Below are 19,303 nucleotides of genomic sequence, written 5' to 3' on the forward strand. Positions count from 1 at the left end.
GGATCTCACCTGGGCTGATGGGATGGTCAAGGAAAACAAATTTTAGTCTGTTCTGGATGCAAATCTCTCTGCTGACCTAGTTCTCATTCTCCTTTTCATTTCAGAAGCTCAGCTAAAAATCCATAAATTAAGGAAATTAACTGATGGAGCCTCCGGCATCTTTGTAAGCTATTTAAATCTTTAAATTTACAACATCTTCTGCATATATCAAGTAATTGAACTAACTGCAGGGATGTAACTTTAATGAGAAAATTTCCCTCTTCTCCTGTAGTTTGTACTCTAAAAAAAAAAAAAAAAAAAAGCTACCCTTAGGAGAAAAGTTTCTGTTTATTCCTGCCACGGAAGAGAAGTTTAAAAAAAACCCTCAATTTTAGGGGGTCCTGTCCGCCTTCCTCCCCTGCTTCCTGGCGGGCCGGGGCGGCCCCGCGGCGCGGAGGGGAGCGCGGGCGCGGGCTGGGAGCGCGGCCCCCTCCTGCGCGCCGGCGGCCTGACCTTTCCGGCAGCCGCGCAGCGTTGCATAACTCCCCTGCGCGGCCGCGCTCGGCGGCTAGTAGGCGCTGCAGCCCGACGAGTCGCCGCGGCTCGCCGGCCGCCGGGACGCGCGGCGCCCCTCCGCGGGCGCGGAAGGCGGCGGGTCCCCCCCTGCCCCTAGTGCGGGGCGCAGGCGGCGGCCAAGCGCCGGGGCCGCACCGCGGGGCCGCCCGCCGGCTGCGGTGCGCTGAGTCGCGGAGCGGCGCCGCACCCTCCGCCAAACTTCCGCGGAGACCAGCGCGGAGAGGGGCGCATCCCCTGCGGGGGATCGCAAAAACGCGCAGGCATCGGCAGAGCCGCATCTTTGCTGAAAGTTGAGGGAGGGCTTTGCTGCTTTTTTTTTTTTCCGTTTTTTTTTTTTTTGGGGGGGTGGGGGGCGCCCACCCCCTCCCTGGCGCGCGGGCCGGGCACGGTGCGCGCCTGCGGAGCCGCCCGCGGAGCCCCGCGCCATCGCGCCGCGCGCTCTAATTGAAATGGCGCTTTTGGCCGGGGGCGGGCTGCCAGGGCGCTCCGCAATAGCACAATGCATGTCGATAGACGTCATTTGGTTTTAATGGCCTACAGGAAATTTGGCGTTTACAATGCGAGACATTAGCAAAGGGTGAAGGGGAGGGGGAGGCGGGATGGATGGATGGATGGGAATAATTGCAGCCCCCCCACCCCCCCGTCTGCGAGACCCCCCGTCCGCACCCCGTCGGCGCTGGGTGCTGCGGGGAAGTGGGGGCGGGGGGGGGTGGGGGGTGTCGGGGCTATTTTTTTTATTATTTATTTTTGAACTTGATCTAGTTTATCAACAAGTGCAGAGTGGGTGCTACCCTAATTGTAACAGAGGAGTCAAGAGATGTGAGAAACGTGCCCTGTGTTACTTATTTGGGAGCTGAAAATTTATGCCTAGTTGAAAATGCCTGGGGAAATATTACATCAGACCAAATGACAATGATTAAAATCAGCTTTTTTCCCCCCTTCCCCCCCCCCCTTTTCCTCCTTCTTCTTTTCAGTAAGTCTGTTGAAGGACGTGACAGTGGCCTGATCCTCCCCAACACCGAACCGTTATCCCCCGGCAGGGCCGGGCCGGGCCGGGCTGCGCGGAGCTCCGCGGGGCTCCCGCCCCGACCGCGCCGCGCCGCGCGGAGGGGCTCTGCGGGCGGCGGCGCCGGGGGCGCAGGCTGGGGCGCCGGCCGCCTTCCCAGCCTGATTTCATTTTCAGGGGTTGTATTTTATTTTATTGGGGGGGGGGGGGGGAAATCTGTAGACCTTCACCAAAAGGAGGAAAAAATATCCAATTTTCATCGCAAAATTAGCTAGGGCGAGAGCAAAGGGCTGAGCTAATTGTAGCCTAATCCTCTGCCCTGCAGGCGTTTGCAAAGCCCTGAGCAAGAATTCGCTTTTTTTCCTCCTCTTCTCCCTTCCCTCTGTTATTTAGAGACGGGATTATTGCCTTTCTTCTCATAACAGCCTCGGCAGTTTTCATTTAAAGGCTTTTTTTTTTTCCCTCTTCACACACACACACATCCACACACACACAAAATAAATAGAAAAAGAAGCAGCAAAAACAGGGGGAGAGAGAGAGAGAGGGGGGAGACACGCTTTAAAAATAATAATAATCGCAGCAGGATCTGCGGAGCAAAGATAGTAATAAAAGCAAAAAGCGGAGCCCATCCGCACACAGCCCGGCCGAGCCCGAAGGGGGCTGGCAGATCTCTGCGCTGCTCAAGGTAAGGAAACCGGCGGCGGCGGCTCCCGCGAATGCCCGGGCCGGGGCCGGCGCGCGCCCTGCGCGCCGCGCTGTGCTGCGCTGCTGCGCTGTGCTGCGCCGTGCTGCGCCGTGCATCGCATCGCATCGCACTGCATCGCGCTGCACCGCGCCGCGCGGCACGCTCGCGCCTTCGCTCGCTCCCTTCTTTTTTTTTTTTTTTTTTGGAAAGTGCCTCTTTTTCAAACTAACTCGGCTCTTGGCTCCGGAGGAGAAGCGGCGGAGGGGTTTTTTTTTAAAGCTACAGGACCCGTTTGCAGCGGCCGCCCCGCTTTGCTACAGCTCTGCGCGTCTGTGTGTGTGTGTGCGTGCGTGCGTGTGTGTGTGTGTGTGTGTGTGTGTGCGCGTGTGTGTGTATGTTTTGTTTTGCTCCGCGCCAGCATGGGCAGCGCCGGCGGAGCCCCGCGGCCCGGGGTGCCCGCGCTGCCGCCCCGGCCCCGGCTCTGAAGACGGCCAAGCCCCAGCGCGGCGGAGGCAGCGCGGCTCGCTCCGCGCTCTCGCATGGTACACGCGGAGCCGCGGCCGCGCCGCGGGGGTCGGTCGGGCGGGGTGGCGCGGCCGCGGGGTTGCGCGGGGGTTGCGCGGGCCGGGGCGCGGGGGCTGGCGGCGGGGCGGCTCGGCACAAAGGGAAGGCGGGCGACAATGGGGAGCGCCGCGTATGGAAAACACGGGCGGGCTGTGAATGAAACTCTGGCGCCAGTGAGAGTGGAAGGCTTGGTTTGGGGTAGACTTCAAACCACTCTAGGCTATAGTTTGCATTTCTGCTCCTGCATGCGATGTGGCACACTTCTGCAAAATTAATACATTAGCCTGGCTAATGCTCACCACCATTGGCTGCACGGAAAATGTACAGGATCGGGGATTCGGGGTTGGCTTTTTTTTTTTTTTCCCCTCGCATTCATCTAAGACATCTCGTTTCTTGTTATGTGGGAATAAGTAAAGGACGCCATGTTGTGCTTTTTTTTTTTTTTTTTGGTTGAATTTTACCTTTGGGCATACAGCGTGTTTAAAAGAAAAAGGCAGAAGTTGAGTGACCGGGTGCGTTGCTCGCTGGTGATTTCCCTGACCATCAATAGGGAAAGGCATTCGGGTGACGTGAAACTTGCACTAAATAGACTGGAGCCTGCCAGAGATAGGCGGGTTGCGGCGGGGGGGGACGGACGGAGAAAGCCTTTTTTTTTTTTTTAATTCGGTAACCAGAGCTCCACAGAGAGAGCTCCCCCTCCCCCCCTCCCCTGTAAAAGTTTTGGGCACGATCTCCTCTGTCACTCGGTCCGGTGGAGCAGCGTGGAGGTGTGTGCGAATGTTTTACCGGACTTTTAATTCCGGAGCCATGGAGCCCAAGGGTGGCAGTCCCCCCCTCCCTGCTTTGTCTTTAGGCTCGGTTCACGGCGTAAGCGGTTGTCTCGGAGTGGCTCTGGAGGCAGACCCGAGCGGTCGCCGTCCCTGTCTGTAGAGACAAAGGTAACTGCCCAGTCTGCGGCTGTGCCCCCCGGCTGCGCCGAGCGCGGCCGGGCAGATGCAGGCGGTGCCCGGGAGCGCCGGGGGAACTTCTGCAGCCGGTTCCCGCCCCCCAGCGCGGGCGACGGGGCGGCCGGGGGGCTGCAGCGGGGGGATTCCACCCCCTGTGCGCGGTGGGTCTGCTGGTAAAGAAAGGAGGGTCTCCGGGGAGGGCGAGCAGCCTCCCGAGGATCCCCCCCAGCGCCCCGGCGGGGAGCAGCTGCGGGCGCTGCCCCGCTCCGGGCCCCGCCGGGGGGGCCCCGCTCGGCCGGGCTGCGGCCCCGACCTGCCCTCGCTCCGGCTCCCCGGGAGAGCGGTGCTTCATGGCGGGTCCTCAAACCTGCCGTTTTCATTTCACGTCTTAAATGTGCATGAAGGAATTAAACTGCACGAGTGAATAACAGCATTAGTTTCAATTAATTTTTATCCTGGCAACAATAAACTTTAGAAACAAAGCGCTTTTACATCCTTAATTAGTCTTGCTTCCCATCTGTAGTCTTTTAAGTGCCTGCTCCTTGATTTAACTTTGTCCCTCCTTCAGAGCCGCCTCCTTTTTCATTCTTTTTCCTTTTTTCTCCTTACCCCTTCCAGCCTGCTGCCTGTTTCTTTCCTGCAACCTTTCACCTCCCTTGTCCCTATCTGTCTGCTCTGCTCTGTGCAGTTTATTTCTACTGTATTTTCCCAACATCAACAGCAGTATTGGTTACCATGGCCCCGAGCTATGTGCAGAGGTGGGAAAGCTTCATCCGCCCAAAAGTTCTTACACTTTTGAAGTCTTTCTTTTAGTAGGATCTGAAATGTATCATCTAGAGTGTGTATTAAATGAACAGTATTCCTGAAGGCTTTAGAGCAAGAAAGGCAACACCCTGGAAAATTCTGCAGTCTTTCAGCATTCTCTGCCCTAGGGTTATAGCCCTGGGCACGGAGCTGAATGGAGCTCTTACAACTGCCTTCTGTTTACCTTTTATGGTTAAAATAACAGCTTAGCAAAGAAGCAACTTCATGGAGAAACGATTCAGTGAAATCATCTCAAGCTGTAGCAGCATAGCTAGTTTAATCACCCCTAGAGAGCTGAACAACTGTGAGCACAATGGGACACAAAATCATTTTGTGTGTAAATGAGCATGGCATTGTGATTATTTCACTTTGCATGGGCAAATAGTTTTTACAAGCAGTACTTATGCAGTTAGCTTAGAAAGGCAGAAAAAGATAAGCTGGCTCTGAAAGATCTTGGTGTGTAATGTTTGAAAAACTAAATATTCACATAATTTGGGAATCAGGCTCTATTGATTTTGCCTTCAGCAGGTTCCTGTGTTACTTATTAGAGCAGGGTTATTGCCTGTGCCACTAGTTGGGATGCTGTATCCTGTTGTAGGCAACTAAAGAGCAAGGATTATTTTACATGGTTTAATAAATGAAGTTTGTTAGTGTTTCTGTGATATTTACCCTTAAGGTTTTAATTTTCACATCAGTATTAGAAAATACGTGCATAAAGACTTTCACTGGATAAATACATTTAGGATTTTGCTTTGTGCATAAAATAAGTACATTACTCAGTGTGATGAATTTTAGCTGCTTTTTACATTAAGAAGAGGAAAGAGTCATTAGAAATAGGGTTACGGTACCTTAAGAAATAGGGGGTATTTATTTTTTTTGAGCAATAGGAGTGTTTTCAGTGCCCTTCATGTAGTGCTTAGCAATTATGCTCCTTGATAATTTGCTCATACGAAAATGATTGAATTCCGCAACTTTAATAAAAAAAGTAAGATTCATTTTTTTAATACACACCCTCTCCAACCAGGGGAAAAGCCTGTGATTTAATTCCCCTTCTTCTCCCCTCCCCCAAAAAGCCAGTGGCACCCTCGATAAGTATGAAAAGCCATAAAAGTTTGAGAACTATTTTAGCTTTCCAGTGATTTTCTATAATTAAGTGTTTTTTCAACACATGCTCTGGCTGAGAGATGCCAAAAGCAGAGGATTGTTCAAAAGGTCCCTCCAGTGAATAGTATAAATTAAATATCTACTGTGTATGGCCTCACTGAGAATCTCAGACTCTTTACAGATCAAGGAATTTACTGGTATACTAACATTAAACAAAATCCTAAGATAGCAGCAGTGTTTAAATATGCACAAATAGATTCAGATCACTTGATCTTTAGCTATCTGTGCATATTTTAAAATTGAAGTCTGTATTTCAAGACAAATGGTTAAATGTAAGACGCATTTACAGAAGACTGGAAGTCCTTTGATTTCATTTGGAAATTGTAACAAGGGGTGCAGATGAGCCCTAATTAGGCACTTGTTTTGTGAAACTGCGTGAGATTTATTTCTAAGGCAGCTCTGTACCGTGCAAGGTCTGTACCTTTATCATTAGTGATAATAGTTGGGGTCTGAACAAAGACAGGGTTGACATTCAGCCTGGATCTTCTGACCCTTTCATTTAAGTGAAGGAGTAGAGAGTGAACATGAGTTTACAGTGCTCTTTGGTAAGAAAAAAAAACCTTTGTCTGTGTTGGCAGACAGATGAGGCGCTCACAGGTTAGCAAATGCGTCGCTAAAATACTGTAGGTACTTACATGCTAAGTTGTTTTAAAAAGTTAGTTGTTTTATTTATGCTATATGTCATATTTACTGAAGATTGCCCACAACAGGCTCTTGTGGGAAACAAGAAAGCAACGTCTTCAGTCATGAAAGGATTCAATCACTTTCCTTGAAGGTGGTGCTGTAGTAAAAATGTTAATGCCCAATTTCACATCGCTGACACAGAAGTCCTAGGACAGAGTTGGTATTTGCTTCGTGTTCAGTGCAGATGTCCGTCCAGCCTCCGAAGAGGAAAGGATGTGGATTCATAATGGGGTGATGTATTTCTGTACTGTAGATGCAGGAAATTCTTAGGAGCTAACCAAGATGAAATACAGTAAATGAAGATGTTGTGATGACTTTGTGAAGCTGTCCAGATGTATTAAGATTTTTCAATCCCTTTCCATATTGCTTGGAATTTTTTTTTACAAAGAATGTTGCTTGCTAATTGTACGTTCATCGAGTGCCGTAGCTAGGCATCTCGTGCTACATACTGCTAAGAGAAAGGCGAGATCAGCTTTAGATTTTTAAGAAACATTGTCAAAGTAATGTGGGAGAAATGGGAATTCACTTTGTGATGCTGCATGTAAAGTGCTTGTCAGATGTAAGGAAGAGGCTGGATGCTTGGTAGCATGCTTGCAGAACAGAATACCAAGAAAATTAGATTATATTCAGAAATGTTTTCAACTATAATGTTTTGCATGTGTTGCTTTACCCATAAGGGGGAGAATGGATGGACGTTTTCTTAAACTTTTATAAAAGGGTTTTTTTCCATTTCACATGTATGCCGTCTATACCGATTTAACTGAAATCAGCTTTGAGACACACGTTTCATGCAGAATAAGCTGTGCTTTTCTTACAGTAGAGAATCGAGGAATTTTCTTTTGCTATGGTTGTCCTGTTCATTTCTAAGACATTTCAGTATTTTTTGCTTTGTATGTCAGCTGAAGATTTTTGGACTCAATTCAGAAATTTCACTAATTTTCAAATATTTTTAGGGCAGTAAACATTAGGTGGATTGTTGAATTTGTAATTTCACATGCCAGATTGTACAGTACTTTCTAATGCGTCTTTGCCATGAAAGCATGGGTCACTTTATGTATCTTCCTGTTTCCACTGCTTCCAGGTATTAATTGCTTTCAGTTTGAAAGCTTATTACTTCTTTATGTCTAATATTAAGGCTTAACTGAAATTATCCATTTATTTCACAATTATTGAAAATAAACCAGAAAATTGATCTTAGTTTGATGTGAAATTTACTACATGTATAAACTAAATGCCTCAGGTACTGAGGAAGTCACTAATTTAGAGGTGTCTCGTTACTGAGACAAACTTGCAAAAACCCTGAATCCCAATTCACAAATTGGTTATTCGTTTGTCAGGGGATATTTCACATCTAACACATAAGCCCGCGACCTTTAATTAGAATTTTGCAGTTTGTTTTATGCCCCTTGAGGCTGACACCTTGAAAATTTTTTTTCTTGATTTCTTATTGCTAATAAGCATCTTTCTCTTCCCCTCTGGTACTTTGAAGAAAATGATGCAAATACACTTAATTACAGTGGTGGCAATAATTTGTTAGCTGAATATGTGATCAGGCAGATGCAAAAATGATCTGATTAGATCTGTGATCACACTGGAAAGAAAGGTAACACACTGCTACATTTAAGATAAACTGTTCTTTTTTGCCTTCCCTTTGCAGGAGGGAAGAAGCATGTCCCGTCTGTCTCTAACACGGTCCCCGGTTTCTCCTCTGGCTGCTCAAGGAATTCCTCTCCCAGCTCAACTCACCAAGTCGAACGCTCCCGTGCACATCGATGTAGGCGGACACATGTACACCAGCAGCCTGGCCACCTTGACAAAGTACCCAGACTCCAGGTAAGACCTTGGTGTTTTCAGGCTCGCTGCCCATTTCTGTTCATTGCATGGAAAGAGGCTTGTACCTGTGAGGAATATTTCAATGCGAAATATGATTTATTATATATTCACCACTTATGAATAATTCAGTTTCCGATTTATACAGTAACTTCACTGGGGTTCTACAGAAAAAAAAGCCTGAAAAATTTATGTGTTATTTAGAGAGTCTATTCATTTTCTCTCTCAATGTCTTCTGCATTCTGCCGATACGTTTGAAGCACCTGTTGGTGTGCTGCCCTAGATTATTTCCAACTGTACCAAGCAACTTCTTTCTTTCAGATTTAGGGAAAAAAAATCCCTTTCTTCTTCCTCAAGAAATCAGAATGGCTCTGTAACACTTGGACTAATGGATGCTTCTCTTGGCCAGCCAAAATCCTACCCTCAGTGGTGGCTGTGTGCCTCAGTGTCAGCGGTCATTTCCTTCGGGCAGTGCCCAGCCGACCAGCTCTGTCTGCTTGGCAGATTGGATTGAATCTTTGTATGCATAAAGGTAGCTGACTTGTGCTGGACAGGTTGGTGACGCGTCTGGCAAGATTTATTTAGATCTGGCCAGTATTATCTCAGAGTAGACTCCAGATGACAAATAGATGTACCGCGGGGTACAGGGCACTGTGGAGGATGGGGAATCCTGGGCAGCATCAGGCCTGTGACGGCGGCGTGGAAGGGACTGCTGTATTAAGAGTTAAAGCACATTCATTGGAGCAGTATGTTAAGCCATCCCTGATTTAGATTTACAGTTATGATCACTAAACCAATTCAGCCTTTTGTCATTCAGACTCCTTATTTTTCAGAAGGGTGTCTCATATGTAACCAAGAGAAGGTGTGGATGTGCAGTGTCAGGGTGCCAGCAGACTGGTTAAAGGACACACTATTGACTCAAAAGCAAACCAGAGCCCAGGTCAGCAGGTTTCGTTGCCAGAGGTTTTGTGTGGCCAGTATTTTCATAAGGGATAGACTTTTTTTTTTTGGTATGACAACCAGTGTAAAGCTCTAGTTTCATTTGAAGATTTTTTCCTTTAAAAGAACTAGGGATTTTTGCACAGATTTGGCAGGTTCCCAAGCAATAAATGACATTTATGGAGACACCTTGAAGCGCCTCTGATGTCATAAAGCATATGTCTCTGATTTCATTCCAAGGAAAGGGAGCTGCTGAAATTCTCTATGGAAGAGAAACAATTATTAAAATACCTATATTTTATGGTCAGGCCAAAACAATATGATTTTTCTGGACAGTGTCTGTTTAACGATGTCTGTGTGGTACAACTTTAATCATAGAGAAGAAATCTGTTCAGTGGGGAGAGATTTATAGCAGAGAAGCAGACAAATGCTTCATAGTATAAAAAAATACAGGGAAGATTCAGTGGTTGTAATAGAGTAGCACATCTGTTTCCACATTTTAAAATATCACTGCTGACACTATTTTAAAAATATGCCCCATATCAGACTTACTTAATAAAAGCTTCAGTTATGGAAGCTTTGGGAGAATATACCTAAATTCACAGATTTTCTTTAAGGAGAATAGAGCACCAATCTAAAACCTTTCTTTTCCTTCTGCTTGATAAATAACAAAAGCATATTTTTTCAGATTTTGTACTTTGTTTAAACTGAAAGTACAAAACTGTGACTGACCAGAGCTCACGTGCTGCCTGGTGTTTTGTTGTGTACTGACTTCCGTTTGTATTGCTGTGTTACTTCATAAGGCTTGAATGCTTTTTCAGCTGCTCAAACTTCAGTTCTCACGTGAGACCTGTAAATCATATATTTTTATAGCAAAAGATAACCCTTCACCAGCATCCCAAGTAGTACATATTGCTACATACATTATGAAGCTGGATGAAGAGTACATCTTCATTTATTATTTTTTCCTTTTTTATTTTATTGTTTTAAATTTGTTTTTCTGCAGTGCTGCGTAGTAGAGTTGGTTGGTTACCCCCTGTTGAATCTGGCCTGCTCTCATTCCTGGTTAAGGCAAAGTACTTGCAGTTTTTTCAGTGGGGATGATTGGAGCTGCTGATGTGCTTCGCTGCCCTGATGTGTATCTTCTGTAAGGCACAGGCTGTCTTCGCAGTGGTCTGGCTGGGAGAAGAATCCTGGGTCTCTCACAGATGCAGGAGGAAGGAGATAGCTTTTCTGAGCAAGACATCTGGAAATAATGCCAGAGCACTGTTAGCTTATGCTCACAGATAACACGCATGGCCACATATAGAGGCATGGCCATGCTCATCTACATGCAGAGCTGTCTGGATTATTTTGGACAGCATATTAAACTCTTGATTTGAGTGTGAGTTTAAAAGCTTCAAATCCAAAAAACCTAACAAATTTGTAGATTGTATTTCAGCAAAAGATGTAAGCGTATGCTGAAATGCTCTGCTAAATCTTAGCTCCAGTCACATGAAGTAGTTTGTGCTTACTATAATTGAAAGCTGTGGGAATAAACTTGCCTGTTTATTTGTTTTACAATCTCTATTTCTTTCTCTGTGCTCCAAAATTCCAAGTAAGTTTGTATACTGTACATATATGTTTAAGGACACATAGAGGTTGTGAGCATGCATATAAATACAGAGACATCACATGCTAATGGAAAACAGGAAAAAATAAACCATCAAGTCATGTTTATCCTTCCATAGTATTTTGAGGAGGCCAAATTCTGTTAGGTCCTGAACAAACTCAGTTCATGTTGACACCAATGGGAGGGAAGAACTTCCAGCAGCTTGCCAGATCAGGCCCAGCAGGAGCAAGTATAGGTATGACCAGTTCCTGCCTATACCTGCTCTCCAGTCACCCCTCTGGTATGATACAAATTACACCTGACAGCAGGCAGCGTGATACATTTCTTATTGTAATTTCTTAGGATTGACTGTGCTCAGCCCACTCAGCTGGCTCTGCTTGGCTGTTCCCATGTTACGTGGTTGGTTCCAATTCGGGGAAAGAAAGGGCCCGATTCTGGAAGTTTTATGTGAGTGAATGGCTGGTGACGTGAAGTGAGAGGCCAAATCTTGCATTTCAGTGATCCCAGAGTTGTTTCAGGGCAACTTTGACAAAGTCTTTGATGTTGTTTGTATTAGTGGAGCTGCTGTGAGAAGAGCATTTGTCCACTGATTAAATTTGCATAAGTAAAGGGTGCCAGATTAGGCATTAAAGGAGGTAGACGCCCTCTTTCCTGTAAATTTTTATGGGCTACATAAATTCTCTCATCTGAAAATTAGAAGATTTGAGCAGCACACAACTGGTATGACAAAGGAGAAGAGGGTTAAACAGCCACTGTCAAAGATGGCTCTAAACCACTCACTCTCACCTTATGCACTACTCTTACACAATTTGCCATTTGGCTTTTTTGAATGAAACACAAGAAAGAAAACTGTCCTTTCAGAGGGTGAAAGGCAAGGAAAATGAGAAACACATAAAAGAAATTGTGATCAACAACAGCATCATGATGGTGGTCACAGAAATAATCTTAATCCCTCTTCCTGTAGCTGTTTGAGGCTCCTTTCTTTGCATACACAAAATTGCCATTAAAGTTAACAAGCTTTGGAGGTACAAGAAGGCTGATGTTGTTTTACCTGGATCTGAGGCTCAATTTCAGTAGTTTATTTTCAGCAAGTTCTCCCACCAAAATTCCCAACTCTGGTAGTTGTGAGTTACAGGTAGAAAGAAAAAAAAACCTATTGAATTCAGTCTAGTGATTCTTACCATCAACATCTTATTTCTAAAGTAACTGTCTAAGTAGACAAATTATTAACCTTTGAGAGCATTTCCTCTAGAAATTCCATTCATGTTTTCACCCAGAGGACCTCTAAAGCAGCTCCTTCACACATTGACACTTGAATATGGATTTATATGACAGATTGTGAAGGCTGCAAAACCTCTAGCACATCTATAAAATGAGTTGCAGATTGTATTTATCCAAAGGAGTGAGACAATTCTTACATTTAAAGAACAAACCCACTCCTAAAGTCCAAGCTCCTAACATGCAGTCAGGAATACCCAAAGACAGTGTCAGATTCTTCAGTCTTACTCCCACTGAACTCAGTGGCAGATGTCTCATTGACTTCGAGTGGAAAAGAAGTAGAAGTTCCAACAGCAAGCTCCAGCTTCTGGTTTTCCCTGGAAATTTTAATATCACTTTGAATTTCTGTTAGAAAGCAGAACAAGATTTTTCGTCTGAAGCCTGTCCTTTTTGCAGACCTGAATAGTTTAAGTCAGAGAATTGCTGTGAGCTCTTTGTGAGTTGTTCTTCTATAAAAGGTAAATATATTTACCCTACATTCTTGTTTAATTAGTATTTGTTGTACAACCCTCTATTAAAGATAACTATGTTCTTTTGTTTGAAATGTATTTATAAAAGCTCATGCTTTCTGTGGCATTCGTTATGTGACAAAAACAAGCAGAAATAATTTTAATTGAGGCGACGATGTCTAGGTGGGAATAGTGTGGGTGCACAGACCCCAGGGAATCTCCCCCTGACAGTTTGTAGGGCACTGTGTTTGGGACCTCTCTGCTCCCAGCCTTTCCTCTTCAGGAAGACAGAGCTTTTTGGCCCACAGCCCAAGGCATGCTGAGCCAGTGCTAACACGGTGCAGGTCCTGATCTCAGCTTTTGGGGATCCTGGCTTTACTGCCTCTTTCTCTGGAGGCTCTGTCCTCCAGAGAAAACCAGCACAGGCTTTACTAACTGCTTCAGAAACTAACAGCTGTTGCAAGACGTGCTAGAGTTTTCCAGGCATATCTCTGCCTCACTTTCATCTAAACCCATGGACTTCTTTGGTGATTTACAAATGAGTCCTCTAAAAGCACGTGTCTTCTCCTCTGAATGTTATTTGTCAAAACAAACTGTCATTCTTGTGTAGGCCAACCCTCAGACAAGCTCTCCTACCAAAAGTGACCACCTGATTCTAGCTACTCTGTAGGTTTTTAATTCCCCTACCTTTTCCTCCAGCACCTCCATCTATCTAGTTGCTGGAGTTCAGCACTGACACCTGAGATATTCTGCTTCCCCCTCCTTTTCTGCAGCCACGCTGGGCTGGACTGAGTTCAGGAGAATGCTATTCTCCAAGTTTGAGGAGGAGTTCCTGACAGTTCCCTGACAGAACATGATTGCTGACCCCGTATAGCCAGATACAGTGGTTTTATAAGCTCAAACACACCTGCTACTGAGATCTACAAGACAGATTTTTCCACGTCATCCTTTACTCTAAAGGGTCCATGCTGGGTCCTGATCTGCACTTCTTGGAATACATCAGGGAGATTCTTAATTCAGATGTGTTTAGGATGTATAATTCTCCAGACTTAGCATACCTAAGAACATCTTATGTGTTTTGCTCATGTAGGATCAAGCCAGTGTCACTCTTATAATGACTTATTTGCTAATTTCCCATCAGATCTGTGTATTATTGCTATTATTGCCTGAAAACAATGTCCAGTTAGCAAATTTTGTTGCTTACCCCATGCTGGCAGTTGGGGTGTAAAACAGTCCTTAAACAAGGCCTGTACTCTGGACAGGTTAAGTGGAGTAAAGACTAGATTTGTTCATAACCAGAGATGTTGGCGGCTGCAAAAGCACAGCACATTGGAGTGCAGAATCCCGGTCTGGAGCAGAAGCACTGTCAGCTCTCCCGGGCCAGCACAGCCTCCTGCCAGCCCCACGCCGCAGCAGTGGTGCACCACTGTGGCATTGGTAGCGTTCATCCTGACTTAGGTGTCTCCCAAACCTCTCCATTCCATGCTGCTCACCCAGCCAGCACCTGTATAGTGTCTTGTCCCTCTTCAGTCCCTCTCTTATCCCTGCGCACCCACTAAATGACTCTGTTTTAAGCATGGTGAAGGACATAGGCAAGCGTGCTGCCGTGGCACATTTCACCCTTTGTAAGATACCATTGTTCCCACCGAGGTCAGTTGATGGACACCCTGTTTGTGGGGTGACACCAGGCTCTGACACTCATGGGCTATGAACTGTTGGGTATTACGCAAAAGGCAAAGAGTTTCTGAGTCGGAGCCAGCAGCCCACGTTCAGGCAAAGCGCTACAAAACGCACCTTCATGTGAACTGCAGTGCAAAGCTCATTAATTTTAATAGGTATTGTGAACTTAAACCATACACAGTCTTTAAAGCAAAACACCTGAAGAGGCAGGAGCAAGTGTTTTCCCTGCACACTACAAATGCTCAGAGACACAGGTTATGGGCACGGTGCATGAGCACTGCGCACACGTACCGACACTGCGCACCAGCGGCAGCTCTGCAGAGAGGGGTGAGCCTGCCAGGGCTCCCCGGGGCTCTGCCGTTGTTTAAGGCAGTCAGGTGTATGCTGCAGATGACAACAAGTGAAGGAGCCGAAAACCAGAGGCTTTGGTTATATGCAGTGCCTTTTCTGAATTAACATAGGAATTTTCATGGAGATTAAAATCATTTTTTGTTTCATGTCATGCACCTGCAATTTAGAGATAAATCTTCTGAGTTTTTCTTATTTGGTCGTTGACTGGGCAAATCCTTCTTTCGTTTCCAAGGGAATTTTGACCAGCAGAACCATTAAAGAAAAAACCCTTAAAAAGGGCCGTTCCTCCCCCCGTCCTCTGTCTCACCCAAGTCTGCCTGTGGATGTTGCACTTACTGGAGTAGGACCTGGAGCAAGTGAAGGAACTCTCATTGCCAGGCTGCTAAATCAGATCATGTAAAAGGAACCAGTCTTTCCCCATCTGCAGAGCCAAGCATTGCTGTTTGTGTGGGTGCTGCGTGGCTGAGGTCACCCTAATCCATGCAGCGCTTTGATAAGCTCTGGGAAAGGTGTGAAGCATTTGCTCCTAAATGGCAGACACGCACTGCAGCTAGGACACAGCCAGCACAGCTCCTGGGCAGTGTGCAGGGCAGAGCACAGTGGGTGGAGGTGAAGAACCGTTTCTTCTTGCATACTGGCCAGAGCCACTACAGCAGCAGTCGCACCAGTCCCAGGGCTGTGAGCACAGGGCCAGAGGAATGGCCCATGGCTTGGCCTCTATGGAAAATGAAAATAATCTGTAACAGCCATGTAAGTACAGCTGGAAATTATGATGTTAGATACCCTGTCTCTAGATACCCTGTCTCTAGCTTTCACTAATGGGAAAAAGTCCTGGATTTAGGGTCTGGCAGAGCCCATGATAGCAGATTTCCCTGGCTTACCCAGGGCTGTTGTTGCATAGGTGGAGTGGTTTGGTTTTGGTGGTAAAGGAGAATAGTTTCTGTAACCCTAACCCTTCTCTTCAGTGGCTTGGGAAAATGGGAGGGAAGGCATTTATGTGGAAACTGATTCTTCAGACCTCTCTGTCCACCGCTCCAGTATCTCCTACTAACTGGCATGTAGGGAGGCACAACAGAGCTGAGCTGTCTGCTGTGATAAAGGTGTTTACTCCTTACTGGACTTCATAACCACTGCCTTGCCCAGCACAGCTGCTGCCCGGGGACTGCCTGCAGGCTCAGGAGAGGAAAGCAGAGTTTACAGTTTGCGAGTACAAATCTTACTGTAATTGGGTGCTGAGATTGGGCCCTGTCGATAAATTAATTATTTGTGTGTTTGCTTGGAATATTTGATGAAATGTACAAGAAAATACTGCCTAGCTAGTCTCTGATGAACACTTTTTTGGGAATTATTGTTTCTCTGTATACATTTACAGCCTGTGTTGTGGGGAGTTCTAGGCATAAATGGGTATTACAGCACCTAGGAAGGAGCAGACCAAGCTAGTAATGGAGAGGAGAAGATATCAAATCAACACTTGTCTGATTTTTGGGAAATCACTCCCATAGGATGCTGTGGAAGCAACCTGTCTCCTTTTAGGTGCTGCTAGTGGAGGCTGTTTCCTGACAATGAGCATGGTATAAAGTGTGCTCAGGTTCACAGGTGTAGCAGCTTTACACTTAAAGCAAAGGAGAATCTTACTTATTGTTTGTTTCTTCACGGGCCTTGCATCCAACTCCCTCATCGTATAGAGAGAAGTTACGTAAAGATGCAGATTTGGTAGCTTTGTACTGGAAGTCGTGTCCTGAGGTCACAGCTAACCACCGTACCAGTGGAGCAGATGAGGCGTTACTTCTTCGTATTTGGTCTTTGAATACTCATCACTGGTGTTTGTCTTTCGATTTATAAACTTTTGATTTTTAAAGACCCTGCAATGGCAAGTAGACCTGGTCTGCTTAGGGGGATATTTCATGAACTACTTAGGAAGTTTATAAAACAGACTCCCTAGATTATGAAGCAAGGGGGTATCTGTTTTGTAAGGAACATGTTACGAAATGAATTTGTCTCTAGGCCTAACTTAATTATTTTAATGATCCCACTGGTGGTTGTCGTAGGTGTCGTTCTGTGTATATATTGTGACCTACATGCTTGTGATCATTTATGAAATGTAAGATTTAAAAATACATTGGACCTTATTAATTCCTTGCCTACTTTCACTGAAATAAATGGAGGTGGTTTGAATATTGGTACATTGGGCCAAATCTGTCTTACAGTGAAATCAATGACAGTTTTACCGTAAGCTTAAATTGAAACAAAATAAGCTCTATTCTTTTAGAAAACTGGCCTAATAATTAACCCTGCCAGAATAATCCGTAGTGTAACCCTGTTGACCTCTGTGGAGTTACATCAGGGATGTATACTGATGTGATGTGTGGAAAGGAGTTACGAGAATCTGAGCATTGTAGTAAGATGCTTCTGCTGGGTACCCACAGTACTGTCTCAAAAACATCTGAAGGTGTAAAACCAACAGACAGGTGAAGACAAAGCATCGAGCACTTACGGGTGCTCGCACATACCTCTCCTGGTGAGATGGCATTCCAAAAGAGATGCTTCTGCTGGTTTTGAAGGAGTTGCTCCAAATTTGTACCTGTATAACTGAAATCAGAATTAATCTGTTCATGGGTTAATAAAATGTTTAAGAACAAAGTGCATATTTAAATAGAAGAAATATACAGGCAGGCAAACACGGGATTCCTATGTGAAAGCATAAGGGAGGCTGGATCTCTTGAGCACAAGAAGGTTATGGTGGTTGCCAGGCTGTAGCTGACACAGGTCGTGCCCGGTGCTGCTGCTAGCCACATTGACTATGCCAAGTTTTTGTTACATGAAATGCAACTGATGAGCATACCCCCTCCTTGGAGCACATCAGCTTGTTTTTGTGCTGTATTGACATTAAATGCATAATCTGGTGACTGAAATAGGTAAATATTGTCAATCACTCTGGTCCCTGCTATAACTCCATTGATACAGAGTTACAGTTAGTTGGTGGTTCTCCTAACCCAATTTGATTGTTGGAAGAAGCTGCAGATTTTGAATTAAACTCAAGTGTTAAAAACTTGTATCTCCATGCTCTGTCCACCAAACGGCCTACTCCTTTGCCTCATCTGCTATGATTAGGATGTACTTCGATCTTCTGATGCTTAAAAAAGAATTGACACCTGTAAAGGTTTTAGAGGGGTTTGGTTTTTGTTTTTACCTGATACGCTTTCACTTGAAATTCTGTCAGGCAGGATGGCTATTAGCTTCGCATGTGTGCACGATTGCATTCCATATTGATGCAGTCAGTGTGACGACTGCCTGCCTGTCAGAGCTGGGCACCAGGACAGATAGGCTGAGCAGAGCTATTCCGGTGTTCACCTGTACTCTGTTGATTTCACTCTACTGCAGTATGGTATGCGTTCAAAGGCTAAAATTGCTGCTTTTTCATCTGCTGAGGACCACATAAAGCAAAACCTGAAAGGAGTCCTGCACGTGGATGCTGGGAAGCTATTATGCAGCATTTGCACCGTGACTCTTGGTCAGACTCAGGAGGGATCAGTTGGCAAGCACTGGAAACTGAGATTTGCACCGTAAAGCTGAAACGCTGAAGGAATCCCAGTCCAAAGGGCAGGCTGCCGTTACGCCTCTCTCCTAATGGAGTGCAGATGCTACCAGTGCTGCAGGTAATCCATTTAGATCTGGTAGATGCTTTTGCAGCAGCAAATCTGTCTCTTGAGAAAGCGGACAATGAAAACCACGGACTCTTTTTAACCTCTTTGGTGTCATACTGTGTTATGCCAACAAGTTGTACCAGTGTGATTTACACCAAAGGCTGCAGCTGTGGCGTTTGGGGAATGTGGGGTGCCTTCTGGGAGATTGCTGCCTAAATTCTGCTGTAGCAAAGCTTACATACAGTTTCATGGACAAATCTGGCTAGTGGAACTCCATGGGAACCATTAGATTACAATAGAGAAACTGGGTCCTCTGCTTGTGCCGGGGTTGTCTGGGAGGGAGCGATGGCTGAATTTGGGCCAGTAGTGCTTAACACTGCTGTTGAATGAAGAAAAAAATTCAATGACCACTTTTTAATCTTACGGGGGGGTATATGTGTGAAAATCACACATGGATTTATAACTAGTTCCAAACATATTTCCTCTTCTGTTCACATCCAGTTGTATTCTGTTCGCAGACGCGAGGGTTAAAGCGGGGGCCTGCGTCTGCTTTCAGTTAAATCAAAGGATGTTTTGGCCTTGACTACACTGGGACCAGAATCAAACCCATGACCATAGTATTGTATTTAAGAATGAATCTCTTGCAGTCATATAAAAAAGCCAGGTTCAGCTTTCAGTATCTCATCAGAATCCAACAGTTAATGGTTTTCTTATTATTTTAAAGTTTTTGCCAAGCATAATTCTGTAGGGCAAGTGTCCTGTCTGCAGCAGGTGTATTGCTGTCTCCTTCCTGGGTGCAGGTTCCCTCTCTGTAGCCCCTAGACGGGCTCTCTCTTTTTTTGGGAATGTGGCCATGGAGCCAGGCTCTTCCCAGAGGACATGTCAGCGGGTCGCTTCCTCTCTGTCCCTGCTCTCCGGCTGCTGTAACAAAAAAACTACTGTAAATTCCTCTTTGCTTCTGCCTTTTATCTGCCAACATCTTGGGCTCACCAGCAAAAAACTGTTACACAAGTCCTCCTACTTGGTGTGGATATATGGGCTTTGGTGGTTGTTTTCCCTTCAAAATACCTTTTTAACAAATCATTCTTGACGTGTTCCATTTCTTCAAGTG

The 19,303-nt window shown here is 45.6% G+C and overlaps 1 protein-coding gene across 6 annotated transcripts in view; it reads left to right on the top strand.

The window, feature by feature from the left end:
• The first annotated feature begins 1,791 nt into the window (after positions 1-1,791).
• Positions 1,792-19,303, top strand: part of KCTD15 (potassium channel tetramerization domain containing 15) — a 47,324-nt gene continuing 29,812 nt past the window's right edge. Inside the window, exons 1-2 of one of the 6 annotated variants that reach the window (XM_074913195.1) lie at positions 1,792-2,246; positions 8,067-8,242. In XM_074913195.1, coding sequence (XP_074769296.1) covers positions 8,079-8,242 — 164 coding nt within the window. In that variant the 5' untranslated portion in view covers positions 1,792-2,246; positions 8,067-8,078. Of the gene's footprint in view, positions 2,247-2,288; positions 2,789-3,620; positions 3,749-6,622; positions 6,641-8,066; positions 8,243-17,929; positions 18,205-19,303 lie in introns of those variants that run through there. The other 5 variants (XM_074913193.1, XM_074913196.1, XM_074913194.1 and 2 more) reach the window with 5 other exon arrangements.

Source organism: Athene noctua, chromosome 9 (genome assembly GCF_965140245.1).
Source record: "Athene noctua chromosome 9, bAthNoc1.hap1.1, whole genome shotgun sequence".
Lineage (NCBI taxonomy): Eukaryota > Metazoa > Chordata > Aves > Strigiformes > Strigidae > Athene > Athene noctua.